Below are 12,494 nucleotides of genomic sequence, written 5' to 3' on the forward strand. Positions count from 1 at the left end.
AAAACTTGCAAAACTAAAACCAAAACAAAAATATGAGGTTTTTTTTTTGTTTTTTTTTTAGCCCAAACGACCTTTCTAAACAAGATTTTACGTTTTGTCGAAATAAGTATATTTCAAGGTTGATCTTTTTAACATTTAAAAAAGGTTATGTCCACTATCATTATTGTTTACACTACCGAACTTCGTCAAAACATTAAGCAGCCCGAGGTTAGCCCACTGGTGAACCCACTTTCCTCTACCCAACCATGTTTATACTGTGTCCTGTGGCTAAATTTTTAGAAATCTTGAAATAATTCCTCCTAATTTTATCCTGCTCCCCCTTTCCACCTCGTATAAAGCTTATATGCAGTGCCAAAATTTCTTAAAATTTTGCTGAATCTTTTTAAAGTTCTGATTCAAGTTTAAGCACCGATTTTGAACGTTATATTATGGTCAAATTTTATCCAATCCAAAAAAATTGACAACTTATTGGAGTTTTTGTTGTTGGCAGTCCATTATCTTCACTATGTTAAAAGCTTATGCCGTGGCCTACTTCCATTAAAGCCTAAGATATTTCAGGACCTTTTTTTATTCTCATTCCAGCTTTATTATCATGTTTGAATGTTATTCTGAGGCCAACTTCCATCAAAACCCCCAAATTATTGAGAGATTTACTTCAATTATAATCTAATTATAATTACCTTTTTAAAGCTCATTTTTTCACTTTATAACATAAAAATAAAAATATTTAAGTATTTTATTTATCATTCTAGACTAATCCCCAAATTTGAATGTCACTATTCTGCTAACTTCTGTCCAGTACAAATTCAATTTAGGTTATTTTTCTTTAATCGTTATCTCAGCATAATCACCATGTTTAAAGGTAACTACACCATTTTATAATATGGAAGAAGGTGTTTAAGCTTACTTTTGACAATAAATTATCAGGGTATTGGCGTTGATAGTGTTTATTTTGGCAGAGAAGATTAGCTTATTTTGGCAGAGAATTTAATTCAAACTCAAGTCCTAACTAATTCAAGTAACTCAAGTCTTATGGAGACACGACAAGTATCTGGTTGATACATTTATTTATTCAAAAAATGATACTTGAAGGTCAATAGCTACAGATAAGCTTAAAACCCTTTTTATTCTTCTAATTTCGTCCAACAACCAAACTGGCATCAGAAGTTATTTTGTCACTAAGTTCCCCAAAATCAAAAGAAATTTCAGCTTTTCTTTACCCTCCTTTCACTTTAATCTTGGTGTATAAACGACAACTACAACCCAAAAATCCAAATAAATAATTTTGAGGATGGTTTGACACTATGATCCATATCATACTTTTTGTTCACGTGGACAATTTAGAGCAGAAGAATTGACAGAAAATGATTCATGCCCCAATCCCGACTTTTACTTTAAATATGTCTGGTGCCATTGGAGTTTCTCTTTATGTGACAGTCATAACTAGAACTTTAGTAGACAATTAAGCTCCTTGTAAACTATATGTTAAGACTACCATTGGCTGTTTCATTATATTCCAAGATTAATCCAAAAACAAAAATTATTATTCTTATGAAGGAAAATCGAAATAAGAAAATCGCAAAATAAATTCGATATACAAGAAGTGGTAGCCCCACAGTAGAGTCGCCTTGGCGCAATGGTAATGCACAGAAACACTGTAAACATAAAGATTAACGGTCTAATAATAAAAAACTCAAACCATCTCTGATATAAATCCGTTATCCGTATGATATCAATCTGCAATATAAGTACCAATCCGTATTGCTAAACTTCAATATAAAGTCTTGAAGGTCCAAATTTTGTTCCAGAAAGTCCTGAATAGTATTTACAGGCTAAGATTTTAGGCCAATAGGAAAAAAACACAAAAATCTAAAATAAAATTTACCTAATCAAATTGAGAATTTTAACTGGACTAAAATGCTACCCCTAAAATGCAAAGACCGTAACGGTTTATCACGGGATTATAGGCCAAAATACGACATGGTGAACATACACATGGAACAAGTTGAATATAATAAGTTTGCCATTTTTTCTCCTGCTAGCATCCTATATTAGGACAAGAATATTCTTATTATTACACAAGAAACTCGGCTTGAACTTTATCTGCAACCATTTTGGCAATGGACACTGAGCTTGTTGCTGCAGGTGCTGGTGCATTGCGAATATGTTACACTCTTTTCCCAACTTCACCAACACCCATACCAAACACAAGATCATCAACCATATTTCTAATTGGATCTATTGCTTGAGCACGAACACCAGCCGGACCTCTGTAAACAAGTTGTTTAATTATGGTTTTGGTCTAAAGTCTACGAATTTAGTGAAAAGGATTTGGAAAAGAAAAAAAAGTTCAAGAAAATGCAAAAAAAGCTAAGTAACAAAGAAAAAGTAATAAATTTTAGACTCTTCCCCTCTCCTTAAACATTTATCAATTTCGAAAAACATTTTCGGAAAGTGAAAATGGAAGATTTCTCAAAAAATGGTTCAACCAATATAATTTGTGGTTTTTCTAAAAACACACTAAATTACTAAAAATATCATAATTAATATTGGCAATACACATCGTCGTTAACAAGACTCTTGAGTACACCCCTTTTCTTGGTTTAAAAAAATTCTACGTGAATTCCAAGATCAATCCACACATTTAAAGGTTCTGATACTTCTACGTTAAATGAATAGTGAATAACTTCTTTGACACCTATATTACGACTACTATCACTACAACTGCTAATGAAACCTTACAGCATTTATCCGCGAGAGACCAAAACTTAAGTAAAGATGAAATTGACCTTTCCATTTATATCGAACATTGTAATAAGTATGAAATCTTAGATCCCCCAAGTTTTTCAGTTATTTTGTGAACGTTAAAGAATTTTCAGAAAGCAGTTCATTTATTCAATTTATGCTTGGTCTCATACCCATTAAACTGCTGATAATATTGTCAACAATAAGGGTAGATTTTTGACATAACCCTCTTACATGGATGTTACAATTAACATGGATGGTGAATACCCTCTTGATTGTAAAACAGAAAGTGTGTCTGTACGACTTTCCACGCCAATCTTCACAACTGACAAAAACAGAATTTCCGGTTTCTGAACTCTCAAACTTGAACCATTGGTTTAATCAAGAAAATGTCAAGAGATTTGGGTATTTTTAGTGTAGACAGAAATGGTTCAAACAGATTTTGACTTTTCTCCAAGATTTTCGAGTTATTTTCAGCTTAATTAATCAAAATTCAACTAAATTGCCGAAAATATGGTCAGCGATAATTGGAATTTACATTGTGTAAATTTTAATTGACATGGCTGGATAATACCCTATTTCCTCAGATTCTAAAGTTGAAATTTGAGAAGTTTTGTGAAAACCATTCAATTATTCAAATTACTATTTCAGTCTAAAGGTCCACCCTGCTATCGAGCATATTGCCATTGATAGTGTCACCGAGAACTCTTTTGCATATAGCCAATGACATAGCTGACAAATGTAATATTGTCTCTCTGAGGAAGAATGCTTGGACAAGATACTCACATCGATCTATATATTGACAAAACATGGGTTTTTCAAATTTGGACTTGATTCACGACGATTAAATTCAGAGTATTAAAAATAATAGTAATATTTATGAGTTTAAGAATGAAATTGTAAGCACGAATCTAATTTATTTGTGTGTGTTTGTTGTTTTTTCTTTGGGAGGGGGGGGGAAGGGGGTAAATAAATAAGTAAATAGCTTATTATGGCCTCTTGAGGTATGATTTTGGTAGTAATGTAGAATTTTTGTTGTTGTTGTAAGGATTTTTTCAGTGGGGTGAGGGAGAAGCAAGCTTGTTTTCTCTTGTTTATGGGATTTTCTTAACTTAGAAAGATGATACGATACATGGTAAAGGAAGGCTTTTTGACCATTTTGACAGCCCAAATCCATGCGATGTCCTTTGATTTAGTTCATCATCCCATTGACATTTCCGAAAATTTTATACCTAATAATTTCAGCTATTTCTGAGACATTGCACCTACGACACTAGCAACTGGGATGCACATAACGTCTTTTAGTTCAACGTTCCCATAAAATTCTCTTAATTTTTCAACTTGATACTCTTCCCTAAATGTTCTTGTAACATTGAAGAAATGCCGTTTGACAGCCTGGATGTATATACTGTGTTTTTATTTTGTTTTAACATCCTCTTTTGCATTTTATGAAAGTTTCAATTTAATGCCTGTAGCCGTTTCTGAGATCAATACAAATACGCCGAGATACTCCTTTTTGACAACTTGGATGTACCTAGCGTCTTTTGATCTGGTGCAATATAACCCTCAATATTCCCTGAAACTTTCATATTAATAACCTTGGTCATTCGTGATATTTTCCAGATAAGCCCTTTTAACAACCTCGATGTACTATACCATTTTGACAGGCAGGGTGCAATAAAACTCTGTAGATTTACTTTACAAGTTCTAGAGGTAATAATAGAAGTCGCAGTAGTAATTGCAGTCACAGTCGCAATCATAGTATAGTAGCAGCAATAAGAGTAGTAGTCCCAGACATCCCAGTCGCAAATGGTAGCAGTTGCAGTGACGAGTTGTCGCATTCGCGTTTGCAAGCAGTCACACTTACAAGTAGCAGCACGAGTTGTGCAGTTACATTCATATTTGCAGTTGTAAGTAGTTGCAGTCGCAGTGATAGGCTGTCATAGTGCTAAGTATTGGCAATCGCAAGTACTCGAAGTCTTAAGTAGTCTCAGTCCCTAGTAGTCATGGTTGCAAGGTGTCGCAATCCTGGTCGCAACTGGGCGTAGTCAAAGTCACAAGTAGTCAGAATTGAAAGTAGTCAAAAGTATTTATTTTCGCAGATGCAAATAGTAGCAATCGCAGTTACAGTCAGAGTAGCATTAGCAATAGTGGTTCTGAAAGTTTCAAGGAAATCCCATTAGCCACTCCTAAGATATTGCAGATACTTCCTTTTGATAACTTGGATATACATAGTATAGTAGCAGCACTAAGAGTAGTAGTACCAGTCGCAAATGGTAGCAGTTGCAGTGACGAGTTGTCGCAGTCTCTGTTGCAAGTAGTCACAATCGCAAGTAGCAGCACAAGTTGTAGAGTTACATTCATATTTGCAGTTGTACGTAAATGCAGTCGCAGTGATAGGTTGTCATAGTGCTAAGTATTGGCAATCGCAAGTACTCGAAGTCTTAAGTAGTCTCAGTCCCAAGTAGTCACGGTTGCAAGGTGTCGCAATCCTAGTCACAACTGGTCATAGTCAAAGTCACAAGTAGTCATAATTGCAAGTAGTCAAAAGTAGTCATTGTCGCAGTCGCAAATAGTAGCAATCGCAGTTACAGTCAGAGTAGCATTAACAATAGTGGTTCTGAAAGTTTCAAGTTGATACCCTTACCCATTACTAAGATATTGCAGATATGCCATTTCGATAACCTGGATGTACATAGTGTCTTTTGACCTAACTTAGCACCCCCCCCCCCCACGCAGCACAGCCTGGAATTTCACCTTAAAATTTCCTGACACACCCAGGATCTAACATTCCCCTCCATCCTTTCCCAAGATTAATCCTGTGTGTAAACAATGGACATATTGCATAATTTGCAAATATTTGCCTGGGGCTGTGGGGGCATAGCATCCCCTGACACATAGTCATTCGACCTTTAAACCATTTTGAACTAAGTCACTATTTATGACTTTTAATAATGTTGAGGGGGACTTCTAAAAAGAACAAGGGGAGGGGAATCCATTGCCCTGCAAGCACTGCTTAACCTACCATGAAATTTTCAACTGAATACTCTCAGCCGCCACATTTGACTGTAAGCCATTGACAGTCAGGATATCTATAGTATGTATTAATTTTGAACAACATCTTCCTATAAATTTCCCGATATTAATGAGAAGGACAAATAGTCGTAGTTGCAAGTAGTCAAAATCGATGTTTCATCCAGTTGCAGTTGCCGCCACAGTAGTAGCAGTTGCCCCTGAAAGTTTCCAGTTAATAAACTTGGCCGTTCCTATGATATTGCAATTTACCCCTGTTGCTAGCCTGGATTCACACGGTGTCTTTTAATTTAGTTCAGCATCTCCCTCGATATTCCCTGAAATTTTCCCAGTGATAAATTCTGCCTGTGAAAGAATAGTCAAGTTGCAAGTGGCATACCCGGAGGCATAGTTATTGGACCTCTTGAATATTTTGAACAAGATTTTTTTATTCAAAGTTTTGATCAGTGTAGTGGAGGGGGCATCCAAATAGGGCAATTGGGGATGTCAAGGTTATACCTTACCCGTTCCTAAGATATTGCCGATACGAATTTTTGATAACTTGGACGCACGTAATGCCTTTTGATTTAGCTCAACATTCCACAAATTTCACCTAAATATCCTTAGTTTTCTTAAACGAAACCAGGACCAAACATCACCCCCTTTCCCAATGATAAATCCTGCATGAACAAATAGACATATTGCATAATAATCCTCGTCCAGGGGGGAGAGATTTCGAGGCATGCATCCTAAGAGGTATTATTGTTACATCTTTTAAATATTTTGAACCAAATAATTTTTCAAAATTTCTATCACAACTGTGAGGGTATTTAAAAGGGGAAGAGGGAGGGGGCGGATTGCCCTCAGATCACTCTCCAGCATCCCCCTCAACTTTTCATGAAAATTTCAATTTAATACCCTTAGTCGTTTGTCAAATACTCCTGATACACCCTTTTGACAACCATCCTCCATATAATGTGTTTTTGTTTTATTCGGTATCCCCCTTAACATTTTATGAAAGTTTCATCTTAATGCCTTAAATCATTTTTGGAGACTCAGGATCAAACAAGCCCCTTTTCCCCAACAACCAGCCTTATATATGAACAATGAACAACTTGCATAGCCTACAACCCTTGCCCTAGGGGTTATTGGGGATTTTTTCCTCCTCCAAGGCATAGTCATTTGACCTTTAGACTTTTAAAAAGGCAAGGGGGGAAGCTGGTTGCCCTTTGGTCACCCTTCGACATATTTGTGAAGATTTCAACTTAATACCCTCAGCCATTCCTTAGATATTACTGATACACCATTTTGACAATGAGCATACAAATAAAGTTTTGATTGTGTTCAACATTACTTCCGACATTTCCTTAAATTTTAATCTTAACACCCTAGCTCTTTTTTTAAACCAAGGATCAAAAATAACCTCTTTCTCCAATAAAAACTTTTGCGTTAACATTGGGCACCTCGAATAACTTACAACCCCTGTCGCAGGGGCTGTTGGTGGTTATATCACCCCCGGAGGCATAATTCTTTGATATTCAGACTATTTTCAACAAGATGGCTATTTAAAAATGTTCATTAGATTTTTTTTTTTTTGCGAGGAAGGCAACCAAAAAGGGGATGGAAGGGAGTTGGTTGCCATCCGGCCACTTTTCAACATCCCCCTGAATACACCTGAAAGTTTCAGGTTAATACCCTTAGCTTTCTTAGGATATTACAAATACACTTTTTTGATAAACTGGATGCACAGTGTCATTGATGAAGATATACCCATCCCTTAACATTTACCGAAGTTTCGCCTTTATACCCTTAACCTTTTCACACACACACAATTTCTGTCCCATTAAAGCGAATCCGAAAGAATACTCAAAAGCCTCTTTGTTCACTTGACCCTAACCTTAAGGCCTGTAAAAATAAAGCGAAATTTTGGCTAAAAGTTTGGACAGAATGTGGTCGGCCTAGGTCTGGTAATGTTTTTCTTATTAAGCAAAAAAACTAAACTAAAGTTCAAGAAGTATCTAATTAGTGTCCAATACCGTGGGCTTGATTTTCCATCTTCGCCTAATGAATGGAAGAAAGCAATTAATTCAAGTAAAACAGACAATTCCGATGTGAGTAGTGATGCTATTCCACCAAGTTCTTGGCATGCAAATTATTCGAAGATATTCTCCGTTTTGAATTATTCTGTTCATAGAAAGTTTGGTGAAGCGTTTTTTAAAATTGTCCCTAGGTTTCTAAGTCAGCACTTTGTTCTGCCTATATCTGCCTAAGTCGAAATCTATTGATGCTGATTGAATCTCTTAAAAGCATCTAACTCCCCAATGTGCTGAACTTGTATCACATCTTGCGCTTTTGTTTCAAATGTGCTTGGCGTCTTCTGTCGTCCCGGAAAGCCTTTTGTGTGGCAGCGTGACTTCAATTTTAAAAAAGGGTAAACTGCCAACAGATTGCTCTTATTACCGTCCAATTTCTGTTTCTTGCAATATTATCAAGGTCTTCGAGTATATTCTTTTACCTAGTCTAACTCAAAATATTTCTTTCTTTGGTGAAAATCAACATGGTTTCAGACCTGGTGTTGGGTGCCAACATGCTCGTCGTGTCCTTTCTTCTATTCTACTGTCTAATTCTTCTAAGGGTAAAGGCGTATATCTCTGTACACTTGATCTTTCAAAGGCTTTTGATTCTGTTGTTCATAACCATCTTTTCTTTGGCTTCTTCTGGTGTTAGTTTTTCTGTTATTTAACTTCTACGGTTTAGGTACTCTAATTCTTACCTCCACCTGAAATCTTCTCCAGAAACAACTATTAAAGTGCTTCGAGGAGTAAGGCAGGGAGGTGTTTTATCACTAACCCTTTTCAAAATTTGTATTTCTACTGTTCTAGAAAGGATCTCAGGCAATTATTTTTCTGGTTCTACTGCTATTTCATACATTACCTATGCTGATGACATTCTGTTGATTAGTCGTTCTAAATCTGCTCTTTCTGCGATACTTTCTTTAGTTTCTCAGTCTTTCCTAAATATTAGTCTATCCCTGAATCTTGACAAGTGTGAATTCTTATCTTATAATCTGTCTTCGTCTACTCCTCTGGTATGTAATGATTTTTCTGTCTCTTCCTTTCAGTGGCTTGGTACTACTGTTTTTAATTCTCTAGTTCTTTTCCGTAAACAGATCGTTGCTGATGAAGTAAGAACAATTCGGTTCAGTTATTCAAAAATCGTAACAAACCGTGAAAAATATGGCAGAAGAGCTCTTGGGCGCTTATTCTCGACTTTTTCTGATCATTCTGTACTTTATTTTTCGGGTGTTCATTCCTTTCTTAAGCTAAAGGATTTAAAAAAGATTAATGTTACATATTTCAAATTTTGCAAATTTCGTCTTTCTCTGCCGCCATGGACTAGAAATTGGTATGTAGTTAAAATTTCTATGATACGAATGTACCTCAAAGGCTCCGTGATCTACACAAAAACCTTTTTCAGATGCATTTTGTAACATTGGCCCTGGCCATGATCTTTGATAGTTTTTTTCTTAGTAGAAATTAATTGCTAGAGTTTGTTGATGTTCTTTTTTTTTTTAGTATGCTTATACTCCACTTGTACTACTTGTTCTCTTGTAGTTGTGGGTAATAAACGATTGAATTGAATTGAAAATAAAATATTTGCCCTTTTTCCAAGTGCTAAATCCTGCATGTAAACGATAGGTATATTGGTTAATTTATAATCCTTGCCTTGGGGCTGTGAGGGGCATGGCATCCTTGAAGGCATAAATATTAGACCTTTTGAATAATTTTTTTTCCAAATTTCAGTCAGCGTTTAAGGGAGGGAGCACTTGAAAGAGTATGGGAGAGAGAGGCTGGTTGACCTCCGGTCACTCACCAACAACCCCTTCAACATACCCTTAAATATTTCAACTTAAGTCCCTCAACCGTCCCATGGATGTTGCTGATACACATAGTGACTTTTGATTTAGTTTAGCATACCCCTTAACATTCCGCAAAGTTCCACCTTTATAACTTTATCCTTTTTTGGACACACACAGAACCAAAATTTCCCTTTTTCCTTGTGATAAATCCTATGAGTAGTACTAATTGACTAATTAGTCTATATAAATAGACTAATTGTATAATTTCAAATCCTTGCCCTGGGTCTGTGAGGGATATGGCATCCCTGGAGGCATAGCTATTTCATCTTTTAACTATTTTGAACAAAATACCTTTTCTAAAATTTCAGTCGCTGTTGAGGGTAGGAGATACTTGAAAAGGGAAAGGAGAGGACTGATTACCCTGCGGTCACTCTTTAACATCCACCCTCAACACAGACTTATAGAATTCAACTTAATCCCCTCAGCCGTTCCTTAGATATTACTGATATGCTCTTTTGAAAACCACCATGCACATAATATGTGTTTTAATTGTGTTCGGCATTCCTCTCGACATTTCCTTAAGTTTTCACCTTAATAGCCTAACCCTATTTTGAGACCTAGGATCAAAAATGCCTCCTTTTTCCAATCCCTTTAGGCTATTTTGAAGGAGATGGTTTATCAAAATTTGGATTGAATTTCTTTGGGAGGAGGGCAGCAAAAAAGGACATAGGAGGCAACTGGTTGCCCTTCGTCCACTTTTCGAAATTCCCCTCAACATATCTTGAAAATTTCAACTAAATATCCTCAGCCTTTCTTAAGAGATTACAGATATGTCTTTTTAATAAACTGAGTGTACATGGTGGACATAGTTTAACATTCCACTCAACATTCCTATGGATTCAATTTAACACACTTAGCCTTTTCGGACACACACAGAATCAAGCATTCTTTCTTTTTTCTAGTAACAAATCCTGCATGTAAATAATAGGAAAATTGCACAATTTATAATCCTTGTCCCGGGGCAGTGGAGGGGGCATGGCATCCCCAAAGGCATTGTTATTAGATCTTTCGACTATTTTGAACACAATTATTTTTTCAAAATTTTAATCAGTATTGAGGGGAGGTGGATTTAAAAAAAGAAAGTAGAGCCTTGTTTCCGTCTAATCACTGTTGATTATCCCCCTCAAAATAATCTGGAAATTTCAACTTATTAGTCTCGGCCGTTTCTTGGATATTGCTGATATGACTTTTTCATAACCTGTATGCAAATATTGAGTTTTGATTGCCTTTGAAATCTCTCTGAACGTTACCTTAGAGTCTCACCTTAATATTATAGCTCATTTTGGAGATCAACGATCAAACATGCCCCCTTTCCCAAAAAGAAACCTTATATGTTAAAAATAGCCAACTTGCATAGCTTAAAGCCTTCGCTCCTGGGGTAATGGGGGGTTATGTCTAGAACGGAGGCATTGTTAGTTGACCTTCGTACAAGTTTGAAACAAAATAACCATCTTCAAATTTAATCATATGTCTTTGGAGAAAAAAGAGCGTGGGAGGGGGTTTCATTGCCCTCCAATCACTCTTGACTCTTGAAAAGGACACTAGAACTTTCGATATCAAATCAAATGAGCCCCCTCGGAGGTTTATACGACCCAACTCTTCCATATAAAGTGGCTCTGGAAAAAAATAAAATAATGATGAAATAAATTCATTGCAGCATTACGGCTCCTTATTATAAGGAACACTAGAGCGTTGCCTCTGATCAGCGAAGATTAAATTAAGTACATGAAGTTTTAAGCGTGTATTAACCCAATTTTCTTTATTAAAAACGAATAATTTCTTAAATTTGCTTTGTGTTGATAAATCTTCACAATATGCTTAATTCTCACGTCACTGCTGACTTTGGATTCGAAACAAAAAATAAAAATCATAGGGATTTTCGAAATCGCTTTATCCTAGTCAACGCAGCAGCGCTGATTTAGAAGAGAGGGACATCTTTCTGATTTTTTTTTTATACAGAAGGAGGGGTTTTAAAGCCTTAGAAGGGAACTCCGATTAGGAATTGAAAGTTCCCGTGCTCTTTTAAAGGTTAGAAAGCAATTATAGAAGGCATTTTTGCCCCTGGCCACCCCAGTATCTTTCAACGTCATCAGATCAAAATTTCATATACCTAGATCGCTAAGAAAAAGCAAAAAGTCAATAGAAACTGATTCAAAAACATTTTTCTTTTTTCTTTCTTACGTTTCAGGTGGCTCACAAAAACAGGCGAATTAAAAGGTTAATTAGGGAAATTTAAGAAAGGACCGTCAATATCTCAAAGATCATTTCTTGGGAGGGGAGGGCATGAATTATTATAAAGAACAGATACTTAAATAGTAAAACTATAATATATTTAAAACGACCAAGCTACAGTCGGATTGAAACAAGAACCGTAATCCTGTACTGTTGGACTGTAAATAAGGCCTGTGATTAGGTTCTATTTCTAGAAAGCAAAGTTTTATCTCTTTTTAATCCTTAGAAAATTTGTTTTTTGTTGTAGAAAAAAAACACATAGAAAAATTATTTTAAATTACCTGCTAATATCTTTTGCATCAATATTAGGAATATATTTTCGTAATTCTTTTAGCTGAAGAGATATGAATATAGACCGCATCATCTCTCCTATGCCAAACAGGGCATACTTGAGCGCCATCCTCTGGAATCCGGGGTATTTGAGTGCATCAAAAAGCTCTCTCAGGTTAATGTCTCGATATCTTGAAAAAGAAAAAATTAAATAATCGTAAGAAATGGACAATTTATTGAATTATGTGGCTTATCTAAGCAAGTCCAGATTGTTCCAAGATTTAACCGTCAAACAAATCGCCTACAAATATGGATT

The 12,494-nt window shown here is 35.8% G+C and overlaps 1 protein-coding gene across 1 annotated transcript in view; it reads right to left on the reverse strand.

Annotated features, from left to right (window-relative positions):
- Window positions 1–2,074: 2,074 nt before the first annotated feature.
- L2HGDH (L-2-hydroxyglutarate dehydrogenase) overlaps window positions 2,075–12,494 on the reverse strand; it is a 35,689-nt gene continuing 25,269 nt past the window's right edge. Inside the window, 2 exon segments of the mRNA XM_089088550.1 lie at window positions 2,075–2,270; window positions 12,190–12,369. Coding sequence (XP_088944676.1) covers window positions 2,075–2,270; window positions 12,190–12,369 — 376 coding nt within the window.

This window comes from Artemia sp. Qi Xiang Cuo, chromosome 1 (assembly GCF_049724085.1).
Source record: "Artemia sp. Qi Xiang Cuo chromosome 1, ASM4972408v1, whole genome shotgun sequence".
NCBI lineage: Eukaryota > Metazoa > Arthropoda > Branchiopoda > Anostraca > Artemiidae > Artemia > Artemia sp. Qi Xiang Cuo.